The 22,890-nt window shown below is 36.7% G+C and overlaps 1 protein-coding gene across 1 annotated transcript; it reads right to left on the reverse strand.

Annotated features, from left to right (window-relative positions):
* Window positions 1-578: 578 nt before the first annotated feature.
* LOC110458923 (phosphatidylserine synthase 2-like) lies at window positions 579-21,927 on the reverse strand. The gene is made up of 12 exons (XM_021510942.1): window positions 21,845-21,927; window positions 17,771-17,992; window positions 14,337-14,438; window positions 12,822-12,904; window positions 10,198-10,265; window positions 8,549-8,680; window positions 8,208-8,258; window positions 7,078-7,191; window positions 5,565-5,683; window positions 4,276-4,390; window positions 3,104-3,249; window positions 579-2,192 (listed from the first exon to the last, which is right to left on the reverse strand). The coding sequence occupies exons 2-12, from the start codon at window positions 17,896-17,898 to the stop codon at window positions 1,871-1,873; spliced, it is 1,380 nt and encodes a 459-aa protein (XP_021366617.1). The 5' UTR covers window positions 17,899-17,992; window positions 21,845-21,927; the 3' UTR covers window positions 579-1,870.
* Window positions 21,928-22,890: the final 963 nt, after the last annotated feature.

Here is a 22,890-nt window from a genome sequence, read left to right on the forward strand (position 1 = left end):
GTAAATACTTTCAGTTGCCGAAATTTCGCTGTCCTACAAAACTGTAGCTGTTTGACAGAACCGGCTAATTAAAACCGTACAGGCAATACAAACAATCTTACTGGGTTGACACACACCTACCCGTTTTATTGTTATCACCTGTACCTTTGTTTTCAAATATGTATCCAAAAATAAATTAATTCTTATTTCTAGACCCGTTTTTATCTTGAGACAACCTTATTTATCCGTGTCAGAGTCCTACCGTTTCCTTTATTATTAAAGATGTCTAAAAAATCAACTGCATGTACATTTAAAAGGTATTTATTCCTCTCCATAGTTACATATTATGAACCAACATATTTTATCTAGATAAAACAATGGATTTAAGACTGTTATGGTGTTAAAACTCCCACTTATCTGAGTTAATCAAGGAGCCGCGTGCCACTGCCAAAAACTGTCATTACGCGTTAAATAGGTGTTTACCGGAATGGCTAGCTTTGATAAATCATTTTAGAAAAAAAGGAACATATCTTGCGGGACTTTTATATAAATTAAATAAAGATGAAAGAAACAAAATATACTCAAGAATTGTTTTGAGAGTAAAAAAAAATCAGCGTGGCTTGACCAGGATTCAAACCCTAGACCTCAAATCGTTTTAACCAACTGAGCTACCTAGCCTACAGAAGTGTCACGTCCCTACTGCGCTGCAGTAACATCAAAAGCGACTGTATATACCAAACAAAACACAATGCAGGGGTACAGGGATCCTTAGAAACAAATGTACAGAAAAGAAACAATTGTCATCATCGACTTGCCAATGCCAGATATCAATGACAGAAATACTCTTTCTCAGTTTAGATACACTTATTTCAAGTCTGTTTCATTTCTTTCTTCATTTCAAAATTTAACAGTTTAAAATATCTTAACCACCTAAGACATCCTTTTTGTAAATGTAAGCACTAGAAAAACAGTTTTCCTCAATAAACGAGAATGCACTTGGTCACCTGTCCGACCACGTGATTTTTTTTCAAAATTTTCGGTTTACTCCAACATTAAGACCCCCTCCATGACTCAATCCGGGCAATGAATAGCAATTAATGTAAGCTTAATATCATTGTTTCATCATTATTATAAAATAATACTGTTTACATGTATATTTATATAACTAGGTGAGTGATTACCTAAAATTGTAGACGAAGTGTTTGACCAGGCGACGTGTACCTAGGTGACAACATGTTTCACCAATCATAGCATTGTAAAAGTAAATGTATCCATGCATCAATGTAAAAATGCAAAAGCTAAAAATATGTTATATATATATAAATATATCATACATTGTTTATAGCACATCAGCACCTATAATTGAATTCAGTGTAAAAATATAGTTTACCAAGGCACAATGCTAAAACCTGTTCCACACAGACCGAACACGTGAAACATTCTATAGGGTATTGAGCAAGCGTAGTAACCAAACAAACCGGAATATACGGAACGATTGTCATGTATGAATTAAAAATTATTTTGATTATAATAGCCATAGGGAGTGATTCTGGTGTTAATACAAATGTATTTGTTTTTCTTTTTTTCTTTTCGTTTTTGTTTTTTAGTTCAAATCAATTCGTTTTTAACAAGAGAGTAACTGATTGTAAATTATATTAATAACATTTCACGAGAAAATAATCCAATCATGGACAGGAAAATATTCCAGAATACTCAGAGGCTAAGGAAGTTACACAGTATATCATCGAGGGGACACTAAAGTTAGTTGAGTCCAAGTTATGAACCAATCAGATGCGTCCTCTATCAACATCAATTACACATGCACAAATCCCTAGCAAAAATATTTTGACCTCTGAAATGTTTTTTGAAACATTTTCCCACCAATCAGATATCAGGAGGTTTGAAAACGGTGCCTAATATTTTTACCATCTTTCTGTTCCTTTGACAAATCAGAGTTATTATTTCTATAGCTATCATTTGATTCTTGGAATGTGCGTTTTGATAAAGGTACATCACTTTTGACATCACGGTAAATGTAAAACTTCCACACTGTCAGAAGAACAAGCCCAAGCAGACCGCACAACCAGAAGACAGTGACATGTGTGGGAAGGGGTTTACTGATGGTCTCCCAGTCAAACTTGACACAAATAAGTCCCTCCGTAATGATGATGGCTGCGATAAGCCAGGATTGGTGTCCAAACTTCTTACAGGTCCTAAAATGATAAACCACTCCCATGCTGAAGCATTCAATTAAAAGTCCTTGATATCATAATGTGTCACCTTTTCCTAATTCGACAGTGGTGTCTTACCTATGTCACTCAATAATGAATCACTTGGAGGATATTTAACTTGACCTCAATCAGTAAACTACATTTAGAACGATGTTTACCGTAGCACTGCGTCTAATATTATCAAATAATTAAAGAATATATGATAGACTTGTGAATCTTAAGAAACTTCGAGGTAGAAGATATTTTTATGTAGGATTTACGTTGTTGGGACCTATGTTTCACTCCGGGATATCCGAGTTTTTCGAGTTTTCAGAGTTCGAATTTTCAGAGTTTTTATTACTAAGATTAAGAAGAGTTTTGGCCGGGATCGATGAATTAGTTTGAATTAAACGGGGTCTTCGAGTTATACGAGTTCAAGATAACGAGGTTCGACTGTATATGATTAATCCAAAGTTTAATCCCTGGCAAAGGCATTTGGGAAAAAGGACATCAGTTACAGGCAAATCATTGATGCTCACGTATATGCATGGCTCTAGGGACCTAGCTCATTCAGTTCAGCACTGCACTTTTAATCAATGCTTTTAGTTCAATCACTAGCAGAGGTGATATTTGATAGCGAATTGATGTATTTGTGCTGCAAGATGTTTACAGATAAGATCCTTTTGGTAATGCATTTAACATCTATATGTAGTTTTTCATGCCGACAACTTTCATGGCAAATCGCAAATAGCCTTATAAATATCAGACGCTAAGCATCAGGCCAACATAATGGTAACTTCACAGGCATTTTAAGCCAGACGAATTTAACGTTCACTTCTGTCTACAAATGTGATGCCAATGGTATTGTCTTCTTGTTTCCTGTCAGAATTCATATCGTTTGAGCTCATACTTACGGGTCATCAAGGTACTGGAATGTCTCCCGCAGCGCAGCCCCACCCATGCACAGGAACAGGAACAGGCGAGTAAGATTGAGGTAATGCTCCGGTGGAATCCACAGAACAAACTTCAGGTAAAATGTGTTCAGCTCTGCCAGAAGGAACTGCAAACATCGAACCAAACAAATTCGTAATGAAGCACATTACCTAGTTTTGGAATAGCCTATAGTAGTACAATCTTACAGCACGGAAAACCAAATCTATTTCATCAACGAGTTTTAGAATGCAAACCAGGTCGACATTGATAAAAGCCTCCGGTAGGGAAAACCAAATCATTTAGCTATGAGGTATAAAATGTCAAACTAGGCTTACAGTTGTAAAAACTCTTCGGCATGGAAAACCAAATTGATTCCAGCTATGAGGCATAGAACGCAAAACAAGGCTTTTAATGATAAAATCCTCCATCATTGAAAATAGAATTATTTCAGCAATGAGGTATAGAATGCCAAACTAGACCTGCAGTGATAAAACAGTCCATTTATAGAAACTCCAGAAATATTTATTTTACCGAAAGATATTCTAGAACAAATTTGGTTAAAATCCTTAAATGGTACGGAAGAAGAAGGTTTCTGTCTTTTAAGATCAACCTCTAAATTCGAGTCCCTTTCGGCCAAATGTAGTCAAACTCAACTGAGCAATCAAAAATTAGTAGTGTTTTAAAGGGAAAAGTTTAATGTAATACAGATGGAAATTTGGTGTCAGATGACGGATGATTGAAGCCGCTCACTGGCCCTTCAAGCTAGGTAAGCTAATAAACCATACTTATACCCTCAGAATGACAAACCATATTATATGTGCTGATGGCAATGAGTATGACCTTCACCATGGAAAACTATTTTTTAGTGATAATGTCAAACCAGACCTACATTGGCAGAAATGACAACATGGAAAACCACATTTATAGTAGCAATACCACTTAGAATGACAAACCATATTTATCCATATTTGTAGTGGAGCAGATCTTTAGCATTGATAAACTTAACATGCAGTAGCAATGAAATTGTAGCATGACCCCATGCAACTGTGGCAATGGCAAAACAGCATAGCAAATCAGACTCAAAATTGCAAAAATGCAACATAAAAAACAAATTCTGTGGCTATGATCTCAAGAATATCACATTAATACTTACAATGGCGATGACTCCAAGCATGGCAAACCAGCGTTTGAGACTTGATAGTGGTTTCCAGTCAAAGTCTGTCCAGCTATATGGTGTGAACTGGAGTGCTAGTCTCTTGATCTTCCCACTAACAAACACATATGATATTGGTGAAAAGTAATGGCAGTTGGCCATGAATATGCACGGAAAACGTCAAAGCTTTCCATTTTCACACTCACTTTCTAAACAAACAAAAAGTCCATGGTTGTATATTTTGGAAGTGTTACCTATTGCTTGGCGAAATATTTTCGAGAATGGAACATCAACATGTACATCAACTATATGGATTTTCTGCAGCTTGCATGACTATGAATACCCATGTTTCTGGTTACACAGCACCATCAAAATGGTGTAAACCAGAAATACAAAATACAGCAATTTAGCGAGGTGCGGAAAATCAGCTCATCATGGTATTGTAATCACGGTGATTCCTCGCAATCTATATGTCCTTATGACTTAGCCGTAAAAATGGCGATAAACACCAATTATCCCTCACGGAAGCTGCAGCCAGGAAAAATCCTGGCAAATCACTGAAACTTTAATGCTAGATGTCACGATGATTATTCCAAATATGTTCTTGGTGTGCTGCATATAATGGCTGATCACAGTAGTCTTCCCTTATCCCTGTTAACTTTCGTGTACATTGTTCCAAACTTTCATAACGGTAAGCATACATTTAGGAAAATCCCAATGATTTTGTTCATTCGTGTAATGCTAATATAAATTTCACAATATGATTTAGTGGGAAACATTCATTTTCCACAATATGTTCTAAAACACGTCCAATAAACAAAATGAATGTTGCAAACTTAAGGTAGTAATTGAAATATTCATGTCTTTTTAGAACAAATTATGCATTGATTATTAATAATACGATTTGGGTCTAAAACAGGGCCATGGTCACAGTGACGTCAGACATACACAACTGGTAAATGCGCAACCGTGAATCATGACTGTGATTAAATCATGATGATAATTGAGTTATTAACTACTGCAATTATCAATCTCAAAATTAAAATGATTTTAGGGGCAATGGAATTTTGGTTTAAATTCTCCTGACTGTTTTGTGGTTGTACTTAGGTATAGTTACCTGGTTACCTATAGATAGTATGGAAACAAGACTGTTGAGTATGTGTGAATGGGCATAAGATAAACTCAAACATGAACATACGCATGTCTTCGTAAAAACTTGAATGATTACCTGAAGGTGTGTAAGGTCATTTGTATGTACATGATTATGGTTACCTGTGACTGATAATTACCTGTATGTGGGTATGTTCCACATGCCTCTCCAATGATATGGTTTCATAGATATGTAGTTGAGTGTCTTCATACCAAAGTAGATCCCCAGACCGTTACACAACAGGGCATCCATGATCCACTACAAATGAAAATCAGCTAATAATGAATGACATTTCACATCATAGCACATAAATCATGCGTATTGCTTACTGGGGAATTTGCACTATACTTTAACCTGTCCCTCCCTAATGAGTGTGGATTTATCTGGATGGTAAATATTGGTTAACAACATACTAAACATGCTCAGTACATAAGGGTTTAGTTGTTTGTGCTTTACATCCCATCAACAGCTAACATTTAACGACGAGCCATGTTTTGTCCCCTTTCTTCTACAGTGCCAGTAATTAAGTGTACTGCCTGGTATTTATTCAATCCTATTTGCTACAATTCTAGTAGTCAAGTGTATGTATTGCCTTGCAGTCATTCAATCCTTTCATATACAATATGGGTAATCAAACATATTGCTGGGTAAGGATTTGTTTTCCACCACTGACACAAGCAATCAGTACAATTAAATGTCTTATTATCATGTGTTAACATCTTTGTATTTTAATATGATAACATAACCTTATCTTGTAAACAAAATACCGTATTGCTGGTGATTTACATGGGCGTATTTTCGCGATTTTGAAGGAACTAAATTGTCAGTGTTAAAGGGACAATTTAGTGGAGTAAGTTTTTTTTATAACTTTGTCACAAAATTCTTCATCATACTATAGTTTGATACTCCTTACGAACAATTCATGTCGAGAAATTTACAAGAGGCAATTTTTTCTTGGCGTTTTTTATCAGTAAATTCAAAATCCTTTGTTTCGTCGATCGACAGCGTAGTGCTGTACATATTTACTTTTCACTGAAAGGCACTGGCCGGATATTGAACTACGGAAACTTTCGTAAGGAGATATATATTTTCAGTATCGACACGATTTTCAGGTTGTCATTTGACTAAATAGTTCCTTTAAACACAGAGACGGGACACTTAGCATATAAATTGTCAAATAGTCAAATGAATAGGCTTTATGACAGCATATTTAACTACATCAAATACGTGTGTTTAGTTAAAGAAATCATGATTAATACTATTTGATGTGTGATATAACCTATTTTCACACATCTTCACTCTTAATATATATGAATCGCCATAACTACGTGTGCGCTATTTCATGATGACATCACGATTATGAAGTTTATTATCGGAGCTCATTTTCACGCTTTTCTTATTATTCTGCGGCTCATATTTTTATGATCATGATATTTACCCACGAAAATATCATTTGGGCGTAAATGCCTATATGGTATAAACTGAGTGGGTTGTTCCTGCCTATATGGTATACACTGAGTGGATTGTTCCTGCCTATATGGTATACACTGAGTCGATTATTCATGCCTATATGGTATACACTGAGTGGATTGTTCCTGCCTATATGATATAAACTGAGTGGATTGTTTTGCATTAAATACATTTCTACTCACGTGATCCCACCAGCATTCGCTAAAGTTTGGCAGCTGATGTTCCAGTGTATACTCGAGTAATTCAAACATGATACTCAGCACAGTACATAACCACCAGTCCCTCAGTATTAGCGTCTGTCAAATAGACCAAACAGGATTAGGTACCCTCCACTAGGCGTTACTAAAAGGACTCGCACAACTAAATCAGCCAATCACCAAGTGGTTCATACGATTGTAATTTCTACTTAGAATTTGTTTGGTTCAATACAGTGCCTCTGAGTATGTTAAATGTGTAATTGTTGACATATTTTCATTGAATGAAAGCTACAGATACAATGTATTTAACATTGGAAAGTACTAGTAGATTTTGATATGTGATGGCATATTTATATGGTGTCAAATATCATGGATGTTCCTGTCTCTGTTTGCTTGGAACTTCTGGTTGTCAAAATCAGAAGACAGTAACGCTCTTATATACCATTAAAGCAGCCAAGAATGTTTTTAAGCCTTTGTATGTATCTATGAATCAAGACAGCTGTCACTAGTTTTGAACTTCAATTATAAAAGCTGTTAGCTCAAAAGCTAGGTAATAACATAGTGTAAATGATTTAGTAAAGCGAGTCCTAAAACACCTCAAATTCATCATAATAATAGCAGAGTACACCGACTTAAAATGTTTGCAGATAAAAGAAATTACAAATCAGATTAAATGTGTCGTACTACTGCTAAATAATATCTCCCTTATGCAGTTGACAAAGGTTGGTTCTTACATATACATTTACATAGAAGGAAACTGAACCTGTATGAAAACAGTCCAAAGTCCTGCTTTCGAATCCCGGTTTAGCCTCGCTAAATGTTAACACTGTTTTTGATTACATTTCAATTGTTTAATCTTTATTCTTTCTCATAAAATTCCCGCAATATATTGTTTTCCTTTCAAAGCTATGATCATGCCGAAAAAAAAACAGTTTCCAATACTGTTTATGGCAGCTGTACAAGGATCCTTTCCCTTCCAAGAGTTCGATTTTGTGTTATAATACATATAAAATTAAGTCGCAAAGCTATTATTGAAATAATTAATGTTCTCCTTACAATCTACATGTAGCTTTCCTGTTACAAAAAAATAAGCTTTTACCCACAGGACATCTTACCTTTGCCCACCACCCAAAGAAATGAGTTGGAACAAACACATCTACTTTGTCCTGAAAGGAAAACATAAAGAGAATGATCACAAATAATGGAATCAAATTGGTTATAGTTTTGACATATCACGATGTCGTAATTTTACAATTGTATTAACAAGAAGTCCAATTTGAAAGGGTTATAGAAATGGCTAATCAACAAGTCGTACACAGATTAGGGTTGTTATAGCTATAACGTTATAATGCACCCACAGGTTGTAAACAGATTAGGGTTGTTATAGCTATAAAGTTATAATGCACCCACAGGTTGAAAAAGGACCGATAGTTGTTGGCAAAGAGAAATAACTCACCCACAGGTTGTGAAATGGGTCAGTGTTGTCAGGGTCGTAAATAAAACAATTCCCTCCATAAGCTTTCTCCGGCATCTCCCTCCCAAGTCTGTCATCAAAGTGGGTAAGAAGCTGACGGGCATCCTTTTTTGACTACAGAAAAATAATTAGAGGCATGAAATTCACTATTCAAATTATGCCGCCGTATGTAAATCCTCATCTTTATATTTCACAATATTTCACAAATGTTAGATTAATGCTATATATTTTGCATAACGATATTTTAAATCTGTATTAATCTATTCAAAAGCAATGTTGAAAGTTAATGCATTGGCAGCTGAACTCATGCAGAAACAAAGAGAAGCTGAACATTTGTCCATTGATCTCAAGAAGCAACTGAACTAAAAAGAATTTACCCCAAGAGTAATTGATGCTTAAAGCAAATGTGCTGCAATAAGCTGAACCCACGGGCAGCTGACCCCACAAACAAATTAACTATAAAAAGCTGACTTCAGGAGAAGCTGACTTCAGGAGAAGCTGAATTTAGAAGAAATTAACTAAAATGAAGTTGACCCCTGAACAGTTAGCCTGAGAGAGGCTGATTGACTGGTGCAGTGTAGCCAAATCAGAAGAACCTGTATCAGGGACGAAACAACCGCAGAGGCAGATGACCTAAGGAGCAAATGAATAAAAAGGAAGCTGATCTCAGCAGCACCAGATGACTTCAGAGCCACTAGACCACAGGGAAACTGATCTTAGTAATAGCTGACCACAGGAGCAACTGGACAAAATAGCTGACCACAGGAGCAACTGGACAAAAGACAAGCTGATGTAAAGAAAAGCTGACCACAGGAGCAACTGAACCTAAGAGAAGTTAATCGTAGAGATAAATAACAACAGAAGCAACTTGACCAAAGATAAGCTGATTTTAGGAAAAGCTAACCAAAGGAGCAATTAGACAAAAGAGAAACTGATATTAGGTATAGATGATCACATGAGCGACTGGACCAAAGAGAAGGTAATCTTTGGAATAGCTGATCACATGAACAACTGGACCAAAGAGAAGCTGATCTTAGATATAGATGATCACAGGAGTAATTGGACAAAAGAGAAGCTGATATTAGGTTTGGCTGATCACATGAGCAATTGGACCAAAGTGAAGCTGATATTAGGAATAGCTGACCACAGAAGCAACTGGACTAAAGGAAGCTCATCTTTAGACTAGTTGATCACTGGAACAATTGTACTAAAGAGAAGCTGCTCTTAGGGATAGCTGACCTCAGGAACAACTGGACCAAAGAGAATCTGATTTAAGGAAAAGCTGACCAAAGGTGCAACTGTACCAAAGAGAAGCTGACCATAGGAACTTGACCAACGTGCAGTTGATCTTAGTAATAGCTGACCACAGAAGTAACTGGATAAAAGTAAAGCTGACCTTAGGAATAGCTGACCACAGGAGCAACTGAACCAAAGAGAGGCTAATTGGAATAGTTGACCACGAGAGCAACTGAACCAAAGAGAAGCTGATCTTAGGAAAAGCTAACCACAGGAGTAACTCGACCAAAGAGAAGCTGATCTTACGAAAAGCTGACCACAGGAGTAACTTGACCAAAGAGAAGCTGATTCAACCAGCAGCTGACCTTAAGAGCAGTAAACCATTTGTTACTTACCTGGAAAAGGAGGTAGACAAGGCAAAGTTCATAAACAATGCTGACACAAATCACCAAACGCCAGAATGCTGTCAACGCAAGTACATACAGTCAGATTTAAAAACATGGCAGAATCAATGTTTCATCAATTTACACAACACTTTTTTAGATATTTTCGCTTAACTGTTCTATGCTCTTAGTAAGATAATTTATTCCGAACTGGAATAATGTCATTGGATTCTTAATTTTCCGCTAATTTTGTTGCTATTTTTATCTTAAAAGCACACTTATTTCATTTTTCATTCATTAAGGATCCCTGCCCCACTGCAAGGAAAACAATAAAGTAAAATCCACTTGGTCAGTGTCAAGGTAGCTCAGAAGGTTAGAGAGTGAGAGTAATAATCGGGGGTCCAGGGTTTCAATCTTAATCTGGCCACGTTGCATTTTAATACTCAGAACACTACATGTTGATTAGTTTTCATTTATTTTAATTTTAATTGCTTTATAAAATTTCGCAGTTATAGATTTTATTTTTCAGAAACAATTTAATAGTACCCAGGCAAAAGTCATGCCACAAAATAAATCCAATGCACAATATCTTTTTGGCCTTGGTGCAGGGATCCTTAATTTTTTTCTTTACGATATAATCAAACTAAATGCCATAATTTGAAAGCTAGATCACTATCAACACAATATTGCACAAATAAATACATGGCCATTCATTGTATGACTCACAGTCACTACCCCAAACTATGTACACAAACATATGTATGAATAAACATTGCTTCTTTTCAACACAATACTTGACTTGATAATTATACTCTCCTACATTCACGTTTCCTTGAATTTAAATACCCAGTTACTGTCCGACTTCATGATAGTTAATAAAAAGTTTACTCCACATTGCTTAAAGCTTTATCAGCTTAAGAATTCCTCAATGCAAGTCACAAAATGTAGTTTTTGATAAATTTCTTTAAAAATTCGTTTATTCAATTCCCTTGGTTTTGGATGATTACTTTCAAGCCCTGAAATATATGTACTTCTATATTGGAATTTCAATATATTCAACAAAATAGAAGATGAAATATTTGTGTTATATTGGGTCATAAAGTTAATCGCCAGAATTCGACAATTTGGCCCACATTTAAAACTACACATTAGTGCTACCATTAACAGCTATCTACTTTTATATAGTAATGGTTTAGAATTCCTTTAGTGTCATTATTAGCCACAATTTCCATCGCACTACAAATACTCTTAAACATACTTTCTAAAACTTCCCGGGAACGTATATGGCGGACGTCGTTATAGCTAACTATTATGTGACGTCATAGTTTATGACGTCAATACTTCAAATAAACAGTCTGAAGAATCTCCCAGAAGAGATGAAAGTACTAAAGTCTCGTTGTTAAGAAGTTTTCTTTATATAACATATATATGTATATAGTTTACCAGTCATGTGACTTAAATAAAGTACATGTGAACAGACATACTATTATGTAGGGGTTAAATGCATTAGCCTTGTACCTAATAATAAATGCAGGTGAAGACATGGAAACAAATATTGTGCATTTTCAAAGGTTTATTAAAAAACCCGTAATCTTAATGAAAAAGCAAAAGTTAGTTTTGACACAGTAAGATTGGTGAAACAATGATTAATTTCAATGTTAAATTGTCATTACATCACACCTTAACCCAGAAAGGATGCTCATGCCAAACAGTTTTTGGGACACATACATATGGAGTTGCACACATTTTTGATAAAAACTTACACCAAAACCTTTATAACTCTCAGGATGGATGCCGACATCAGGGGTACAGCATTAAAGCTCATGGTTATTGATAACCAGTGAGCTAAAGAATTAAAGCTTAAAGAGATATCATATATGAAAGAGTAGTCACTGAACGATGACCGATTTCAAAATACAAATGACAAAATTAGGGGTCTCACTGTTCTATCCGCAACACTATGCTGGTGTATAAATATATGATTAATATTACTATAATTCAATATTTTATTTAAAGCAAGTTATTTATAAATAAAAGACATTGATGAAATTAAAACTAGAATTATGTCAGTGTGACATTAAAGCCGCTCACCACTTTAAATTTAATTGCTTCAGTTACACGTTGAGGATCAATATCTTCTATAATACCTCAGATGTGTGTTCTGTATTCTGCTAATTGAAAATCAGGTCATGTGATGATGTTGCCTTTGGGATTTCGAAAATCAATCACCTCTAAATGATGCCTTGAGTTTGGCAACTTAAGAATCTTACCCCTCGGGTTGAGATCCCCCTGTCTCACCCCCCAGGGGGTGAAAGATTCTATTAGTCTTTGCTTCAAGGATACATATCTGGTTTCCCCACTGAAGGGCTACTTTCGGACGAAAAAATATCAAGGACAAGGTGTAGAAAGGGGAAGCAACTCTGTTTATGCACGCATGTGTTACCATTAAAGAGCTTTGCTCGGGCGCCTTAGGCCCCCGAGAGCTACGCTCTTATTAAAATGCTGATCAGATTTAACCCTCTTAGGAAGCAAGAGTCCACAATACAAGGCATATGGATATAATTGCAAATAATACAACTATTACGAAAATTTAATTTAAAAGATTTTCAATGTTACCTGTAAATATTTGCACAAACCTGGATGTGGCCTTCTGAATGGTCCATCAGGTGTCTGTGTCACTCCGAACAACAAAAAGGCAAGCACCATGGCAATGACTCCTCTAAACGAACAAACCAATACTGAATCATAAACAATAGATGATTTCCAAAGGAAAAAAAAAAAAAAAATATAAAACAAATGTCCCTCTAAGTCCCAATATTTCCTTTACCTTCGAATAAGCAAGATGAAAGTTACTTGAAACAATCGATGACTTTTGCCCTCGAAGAAGGCCAGGAGCTCGAAATATTGGGGCTTAGAGTGACATTTGTTCTATATTTTCAATACTGAATCAGTATCAGGCCTAACAAAACCACAACAAGATGGCCTCAGACCACGGATTCTCTTCCAGGTTGTTGTACTCGAATGTATGTGCATATAAAGACATTTCAGGTAAGTTACTAAATAAAATTATCTGACTGATCTTTGACTGATGTGTACAGGTTTGTTTTATAAAGAAATGTTCAATAATATCTATTCTAGGGGTTTTATGTTTTCGAGATTGTTTTGCAGCAGGAAACAATGAGTGATTTTTGTTATTTTCCCAAATGTATGCTGGGTAGTGACATTCAAGTCAAATTATCTTTCTTAAATTCCGGTCATAAGGTACATTTCTGAACTTTCCAGCTGCCAGGTTCAGTTTGAAAAGAACTACAATAGGAAATAGGGACAAGACCCTGAGCAAAGTATTTTAATATTTGTATTCTTTTGATACTAACATAACTAAGGAGTGGAATTATGTGTGATATGAGGACAGGTATGCCCTGGACACACGATCCACCAACAGACGAGGAACAGTCCTCATGATTCCCTCTTGTATAATTGATTTGTAATGATGAACCGAGTTGTAAAACAAAATTACTATGGGGAACACAAAATCATGAAATAAATATCAACAGTTGCTCTTGATCCATTAAGGTTTCGGGCTTGCCCCTTTATCATAGACTGAATGGTCTTTGCTTTTACATAATTACATATCCACGTTCAAATATGGATGTGACATAAGGATGAAGACCTTCTATCAATGATGAAGGGGTAAGCCCGAAAGCTGGGTACAAGAGTAACTTGATTTTTATGTTATCCCAGGACTTTAAGACTGGAGGTAAAATAATACTAAATATATCCATAGGTACTGTTTCCAAGACAAATGGTGATCACATCTTTCACATAAACTCTGGTGCAACCTCAAACTGAAATTATGTGCAATATGAATAAGTTTACTCTTTACCCTTTCACCCCTATGTACCGTTAGTAGACTCTATCTTGCTTTATGGGAATAGGTCCATTATGGTGCACAGGGGTGAAGGGTTAAGTAATTATGATTCCTTAATTTCGTTTAGTTCCCAGCTTTTGAGAGTATGAACAAACTATTGAACACATTTCCATACTCCTTTTTTCCAACTTAAGACATCACAGGATAACTAACAAAATTCTTATGAAAATGTCTATTTAGTGTAAGTAAATATTATCCATTGAAGAAGTTCTACTGTACTCACCTTTTACTGTTGTATTCAGAGTCATTCACCTGATCATCAAACAGTGCAATGTACAGGAGGCAGCAAGCGAACATGACCAGCACTGTCAGGGTGTGGGCTTGCCTTGAGAAAAAATCAACATGTTACCGTCTTTTGAAACCCAGGTTTACAGAGTATAACATAGGGTTTTCAGATCATCAGTATATTATAAATGCTGATCAGTTAGAATTATAAACACAGGTAAGAACAAAGGAAGCCAGCTGGATAACAGATTGATGATCAGGCAAAAACACAGGTCATCAGCTAGGTAACAGAGAATGATGAACAGGCAAGAACACAGGTCATCAGCTAGGAACACAGTTCATCAGCTAGGTAACAGAGAATGATGAATAGGCAAGAACACAGGTCAGAACACAGGTAATACAGGATGATGAACAGGAAAGAGCACAGGTCATCAGCTAGGTAACAGAGAATGATGAATAGGCAGGAACACAGGTCATCAGCTAGGTAACAGAGAATGATGAACAGGCAAGAACACAGGTCATCAGCTAGGAACACAGGTCATCAGCTAGGTAACAGAGAATGATGAATAGGCAAGAACACAGGTCATCAGCTAGGTAACAGAGAATGATGTACAGGCAATAACACATGTCAACAGCTAGGTAACAGAGAATGATGAACAGGCAAGAACACAGGTCATCAGCTAGGTAACAGAGAATGATGTACAGGCAAGAACACATGTCAACAGCTAGGTAACAGAGAATGATGAACAGGCAAGAGCACAGGTCATCAGCTAGGTAACAGAGAATGATGAATAGGCAGGAACACAGGTCATCAGCTAGGTAACAGAGAATGGTGAATAGGCAAGAACACAGTTCATCAGCTAGGTAACAGAGAATGATAAATAGGCAAGAACACAGGTCATCAGCTAGGTAACAGAGAATGATGAACAGGCAAGAACACAGGTCATCAGCTAGGTAACAGAGAATGATGAACAGGCAAGAACACAGGTCATCAGCTAGGTAACAGAGAAAGATGAACAGGCAAGAACACAGGTCATCAGCTAGGTAACAGAGAATGATGAACAGGCAAGAACACAGGTTATCAGCTAGGTAATAGAGAATGATGAACAGGCAAGAACACAGGTCATCAGCTAGGTAACAGAGAAAGATGAAAAGGCAAGAACACATGTAATCAGCTAGGTAACAGAGATTGATGAACAGGCAAGAACACATGTCATCAGCTAGGTCACAGAGATTGATGAACAGGCAAGAACACAGGTCATCAGCTAGGTCACAGAGATTGATGAACAGGCAAGAACACATGTAATCAGCTACACACCACATGACACATGATATTTCTATTAAAATTTTGAAGTGAATAAATCACAATATTTCCATTATGATCTACTCGGTACAATACCATTTTTGTATACATAGATATCTGCTCATAAACAAAACAAACATTTATCAAAAAAAATAATCTGAAAATGTTTCAATTTTAGATTTTAGACATTTCCAGATATTTTTTAAACGTTTTTTTCCTATTTGATTTTACACAGATACTAATTCAAATACAGTTTAATATTTGATCTATGTTACAAATTTAATCCATTTCATAGAAATACAATATACAATACACTACAATGTGTCTGTAGGCCTATAGCATGTATGGACCAGGTTGAGGATGAGGAGCACACAATTACCTGATGTCCAATTTCTGATGATATCTGATGTCTATTATCAAAGTTTCACTTTTATAAACAAACAATGTGCATATTAAACATGTAAAAACATTTCAAGACTGACTGGTCCCTTTGTGAAGCTATGAGTGTATCTTGACAAAGGGACCAGTTGGTCTTGAAACCTAGTCAAGCTTGACAAAGGGACCAGGTTTTGAAACGTAGTCAAGCTTGACAAAGGGACCAGAAGGTTTTGAAACGTTTAATACATATGTTGTTTGTGTACAAAATAAAACCTAGTCAAGCTTGACAAAGACACAAGTTGGTCTTGAAACCTAGTCAAGCTTGACGAAGGGACCAGAAGGCCTTGAAACCTAGTCAAGCTTGACAAAGGGACCAGTTGGTCTGGAAACCTAGTCAAGCTTGACAAAGGGACCAGGTTTTGAAACGTAGTCAAGCTTGACAAAGGGACCAGAAGGTTTTGAAACGTTTAATACATATGTTGTTTGTGTACAAAATAAAACCTAGTCAAGCTTGACAAAGATACAAGTTGGTCTTGAAACCAAGTCAAGCTTGACGAAGGGACCAGAAGGTCTTGAAACCTAGTCAAGCTTGACAAAGGGACCAGTTGGGCTTGAAACCTAGTCAAGCTTGACAAAGGGACCAGAAGGTCTTGAAACCTAGTCAAGCTTGACGAAGGGACCAGTTGGTCTTGAAACCTAGTCAAGCTTGGTCAAGCTTGACAAAGGGACCAGTTGGTCTTGAAACCTAGTCAAGCTTGACAAAGGGACCAGTTGGTCTTGAAACCTAGTCAAGCTTGACAAAGGGACCAGTTGGTCTTGAAACCTAGTCAAGCTTGACAAAGGGACCAGTTGGTCTTGAAACCTAGTCAAGCTTGACAAAGGGACCAGTTGGTCTTGAAACCTAGTCAAGCTTGACAAAGGGACCAGTTGGTCTTGAAACCTAGTCAAGCTTGACAAAGGGACCAGTTGGTCTTGAAACCTAGTCAAGCTTGACAAAGGGACCAGTTGGTCTTGAAACCTAGTCAAGCTTGACAAAGGGACCAGTTGGTCTTGAAACCTAGTCAAGCTTGACAAAGGGACCAGTTGGTCTTGAAACCTAGTCAAGCTTGACAAAGGGACCAGTTGGTCTTGAAACCTAGTCAAGCTTGACAAAGGGACCAGTTGGTCTTGAAACCTAGTCAAGCTTGACAAAGGGACCAGTTGGTCTTGAAACCTAGTCAAGCTTGACAAAGGGACCAGTTGGTCTTGAAACCTAGTCAAGCTTGACAAAGGGACCAGTTGGTCTTGAAACCTAGTCAAGCTTGACAAAGGGACCAGTTGGTCTTGAAACCTAGTCAAGCTTGACAAAGGGACCAGTTGGTCTTGAAACCTAGTCAAGCTTGACAAAGGGACCAGAAGGTCTTGAAACGTAGTCAAGCTTGACAAAGGGACCAGAAGGTTTTGAAACGTTTAATACATATGTTGTTTGTGAGCAAAATAAAACTTTGATATCACATATTTCCAAACTGATAAAACACAAATGTTTAATTTCCAAAAGGTATGTACTAAGTTGTGAATTTTCAAGTTAATGGCTTTATAAAGAATGTCTGATAATAATCCCACCCCAGTTTTCCGTACTTTCCATAGGGTGGGAGACCCTAAAATGACCTCCCCTCATTTTTGACACATTTCTTTGCACAGGCGGCCATAGGATTATCATCCATGAAATAAGGTTTGAATTATTTCTTTTTGCTAATTTATTTGAATCTTACCAGAAAAAGGACATTGTTCCATCATCAAAGATGTCCTTCTTCTTGTTCTTATCCGTCTCCCAGTCATAGGCTGTGGCCATGTGTAGTTTTAGCACATCTGGCTTGACCTCATTCTGGGCTGATGCCATGGCTATTTGACCTCTTGGGATCTCTAGATCTGATGACCTTTCAACTTTCAACTGTCCTGTTTTATCAGGACTCAATCTAGGTCGTCTCTTGCACCTAGAGGGGAAAACAATAGACTGAGATGAATAAAAGGAATGACTCTCACTTGATGTAAGAAATGCATACATGTATTTATGCAAATCAGGTCATTACAAACTTGCAACATGTATTCACTGGGGAATCACACCAACACGTGCCAGTACTTAAGCTTCAGTCAGAGGGGTCACAATCTCACAAACTTGTCAACCAGGGCTTGTAGAGTATATAGTCATCAACTGATCCTGTTCAATAAATTAAAGATTATACGTTTTTTAACGGGATCAATAGAGGTGTTGTTGATCATCTTTCTGTTTGTAATGCAATTATTTAAAGGCTTTTACACCATCAGGCCAAACAAAAATCAGGCCAAACAAAAATCAGGCCAAACAAAAAAAGCATGTTTGTTTCCCGTTACATGCCTGAAAAAAATTGCGGAAGGTAGGCATTTTGATAACATTTTTTTCTTTTTACTCTAACACTTACTGTGTGCTTCCTTAGCTGAAAACTGCCTCGAAAAAGTTTAGCTTAGGCACAAAAAATTATGGTAGGTGGGGTAACCAGGTACATTTTTTTATTTGACCTCATCATGTCCACAAAGTTAAAATCATGCTATATGGATGAATGGATATGTGTAACAAGAGAACAAGGAATGAAATGGCCAGACAGAGATTCAAACCAGGGACCCTCCGAACTCTGATGAGCTACCCGCTGGTCGCCAACTATCAACCCAGTCCGGTTCCACTACATTCCTCCCAATTCCAATAACATTTTCAACCCCAAAGACACCCTTTAGACCATATTAACACCTTCTCAAGTTCTGTGGGAATATTTAGCTGTAACAGGAAAGAAACAAACATGCAATGGCCAGTCTAGGATTCGAACTCGGTACCCTCCAAACTCTATACAGATGCCCTACCAATAGAGCTATCTCAGGTCACTAATGAATGATTGGTTTTAGTTTGGTTTTATATTGTTTAAGTCCTATTTATAGCTGAGGTCATTTAAAGATGTACCAATGAATGACCCAGTCCAGGTCCAAATCCGCTATAAATGAGCAGATGCAAATTAAATATTTGCTTCCTATCCTGGGAATACTTCTGATTTCCTCACCATGTGATGTACCTGATGCATTGTCTAACAGTGCCTATGAATTTTCCATAGACAGGCAATTGTGAATTGGCCTGCAGAAACCGGATATTCAAAAGCCAAACTCAATTCTTCATAGACCCAACAAGTGTTGTCAATGCAGTTTTTTTCTTTCATTAGAGTTTTGTTTGTTTTTCTGGGGATTTAAATACCCTGCAACAGCTTATATCATATAAAGACTGCACGGTGCCTACTAAGGGAGACACCACCATATTGTCAGCTTTACTTAAAAGTTTACCTACCGTTCTACAGTGGGTCATTTATTATACTGTGATTATATACAGAAAGGTCAATACAGTACACTCAAGGCTAATTCCTACAGTAAATTTCCTCAGATGTTTTATTGGCCATTTCAATTCCAAGTGGACCCATGGCCAATGTGTCCTGCCCTTTAAATCCCTGGTAAGATAGAAGAAAACACTTAGCAAACGATCCTGATATTTGTAGTTTTAAGCCAGTGTATCAATATTGTATCAATCAATTTTCCTTCATATACATATACATGTACATGAACATGCATGTCAAATTCAACCTACTAGTCCTTGGTGTCCTTGGTGCTTAGCAATTTGGGAAAATTAAGATGATTTCGGAATTCTTAAATAATAGCAATGGTGGACAATTTTTCTTTTACTTAAGGGTCCCTGTCCAACTGCATGCAAAACACTAGAGAATTTCACTTTATTTGTTTGTACATACAGTTGCCTCCCCTTACTTTCGTTTTGGATATCACTGGGTCTGTGTACTACCGTTGGCAAGACATTTACATATGTAGCTCAACATAATGACCTGAGGTTCGGTTTTTCCCCGGTTTGGCCTGTTGCCTTCTTTGATTTTTCCATCCAGAGCACTTCATGTTGTTGATTGACTGTGGTTTATTTAGTATTTATGATTTTTCCATAAAATTCTGTAAGATACCTGGTATTGTGAAGCATGGTGAAATGAACCGCGTTTCATATTACCATAATGGTGAAATGAACCCGCCCCATGGTGAAATGAAGGGTTCCATCGATTTCTATTCTAACAAACTTTTTTCTATTCCTTTTCTTTAGGTTTACTTCAAGTTGATGTATACTATCTGAAAACCACAAAAATTATGTCTGGGGTGCGCTTCACTTGTGAAATGAAGGGTTTTAGCATTTTTTTTTCTATATGATTTTTTTTAAACCAAATCTGATTTACATTTCATAAGTTTGGTGTCCTGAATATGAAAATCACAAAAATTATGTTTGGAGTAGAAAAAATTAGGGTGGGGCAGGTGCCCTTCACTTTACCATAATGGGAAATGAAGGGTTTTAGCATTTTTTTTCTATTTGACTTTTTTAAACCAAATCCATTTAGATTCCATCAGTTTGATGTCCTGAATATGAAAATCACAAAAATTAAGTCTGGGGTAAAAAAATATAGGGTGGGGCAGGTGCCCTTCACTTTACCATAATGGGAAATGAAGGGTTTTAGCATTTATTTTTCTATTTGACTTCTTTTTAAACCAAATCCATTTAGATTCCATCAGTTTGATGTCCTGAATATGAAAATCACAAAAATTAAATCTGGGGTAAAAAAAACTAGGGTGGGGCACGGGTCCTTCACTTTGCCATTATGGTGAAATGAAGGGTTTCAGCATTTTTTTTCTATTTGACTTTTTTAACCAAATCTGTTTTACTTCACATCAATTTGATGTCCTGAATATGAAAATCACAAAAAAAAAATCTTGGTTAGAGAAAATCAGAATGGGGCAGGGGCCCTTCACTTTACCAAAATGGTGAAATGGTTAATTGCAGTGAAGTGGTGAGACTCTTGGATCATAAAACAGGATAGGGAACACTTAATTATAAGGGTAGGGATGCTTATTAGGATGATTATGGTACGGTTGTTTAATAAATAACTGTATCTGTTTAAGTCCTATTTATAGCTGAGGTCATTTAAAGATGTACCAATGAATGACCCAGTCCAGGTCCAAATCCGCTATAAATGAGCAGATGCAAATTAAATATTTGCTTCCTATCCTGGGAATACTTCTGATTTCCTCACCATGTGATGTACCTGATGCATTGTCTAACAGTGCCTATGAATTTTCCATAGACAGGCAATTGTGAATTGGCCTGCAGAAACCAAAGCATACTTGCCAACCTTTTGGAATTTCCATGGGGGCCAGAATCCTTTATAGTTCAAAATCAATTTAAACAAATAAATGTGTGTATATACCCTAGGTAAAAAATAACTTTGAATAGCAAGTTTTGTGTTTTTTCTTGCTGATGAAATATTAATTTCTTACATCACAATATTCATGCTAAAAACGTGTTCATAAATGAAATACAACACCTGTTAGTCAGTGTGAAGTCATAAAGGACACTCCAAAGTCCGACTGCACGCTAGCACTCCTAGCTGTATATATATATTGATTAGTATGCATTTCGGTTATAACTGTTACTATCTATATCAACACGTCATAACATGTACACTTATGACAGTTGTACAGTCGTTTTCTCTTCTACCACTTACAGTGTATAATGCACGCGTGATACTGACAACAGACGGTCGATCGATATACATTCATGAGTACACAATGTACTTTATACTGTACCTCGGTCACTCCAGGTAGATCATGACTAGCCTATGTCGTACATGAACAACTGTTAACACCAATAGTATATGTTTTAAGATACATGAAAAAGGTGTCGATTTCATAAATTCAGAAATATGACAACTTCTATTCTGTCAACCTACCTTTTCGACCCCTATCTCCCACATAACACCCCCATGTACAGGTGTTGTGTACAGCACTGAGTACTGTTAGTTTACACTTGTACCGGAAGGGATTCCAGAGGTCAACTATGGCTGGGGTTTTGACACAGGGGTTTGACAATGGTCTACATTTATTTAGATTAGTAAACATGGCTTTTAGTATTTACGTTAAAAATTAAAACATTAGCTTAAATAACGTTAGGTCATAAAGTTGATGCAATTTTGAAATGATCTATAATGTAAGTAAAGGGATATTGCTTATAACTTTTACTCTTGCTCAATACTACAACTTGTGGACCCACTGCCTACCCCAGCACATTATGAGTCGACGTATACATAGTAGGGCTTATGTCACAGGTGTATCTCGTTACTTCATTTTCACACATGGAATTATATGAATACTGATACGTTACTATTATGGTTGTGTGTGAGTTAATTTGACATCCAATTTCAATAAACTGTACTACGTATGTTCTGTAGGTTGGAGAACTATCTATTGTTTGTTGCTACAGCCACGGAATTAGATTATCCAAGTCCGTGCTACAGCTAACTTTGTATAATATATATGTGTCTATGGTTCTGTCATTTTTGTCTTGATATTTTTTAAACACAAAATATAATGTGGTGAGTGTATGATATTTAGTCAAAACTAAGAGTTTCGGCTTGTGGCTGACCGCTCCGCCTCACTTTAATCTGGATTAGTATTATATCTACATGCATGCCTTGGTTGTGAACAAAATGCAGATTAAGTTCATAACACATTCACCTACCGTGACAGTCCAATACAATGTTACATCCAACAAAAATTATGAACTTTGCCATGAGCTTGACTGTCTTCCATTTCGAAAATGGGCCCCGGGTTCCTGGCCTCAGTTTGGTCCGCTTTTGCTAATATTTACATAGGTCGGTAAAATATCGATCGGTACATGACTGTAACTCATGAACCTTTGTGACCCGACTAATATGTTGTTTCTCCCGGTCTAGTTTATTTATTCAGGTTGTTTTCATTGATTGCTTTAGCCCCTATG

Source organism: Mizuhopecten yessoensis, unplaced genomic scaffold, assembly GCF_002113885.1.
Source record: "Mizuhopecten yessoensis strain PY_sf001 unplaced genomic scaffold, ASM211388v2 scaffold193, whole genome shotgun sequence".
In the NCBI taxonomy this organism is placed as follows: Eukaryota; Metazoa; Mollusca; class Bivalvia; order Pectinida; family Pectinidae; genus Mizuhopecten; species Mizuhopecten yessoensis.

Coding starts and splice junctions, on each gene's coding strand:
- LOC110458923 (XM_021510942.1), bottom strand. CDS start 17,898: ATGGCATCAGCCCAGAATGAGGTCAAGCCAGATGTGCTAAAACTACAC. Junction 5,684..7,077: donor GCGAATGCTGGTGGGATCAC/GTGAGTAGAAAT, acceptor TTTCATTTGTAG/TGGATCATGGATGCCCTGTT. Junction 3,250..4,275: donor TGCTTGGAGTCATCGCCATT/GTAAGTATTAAT, acceptor CGATGTTTGCAG/TTCCTTCTGGCAGAGCTGAA.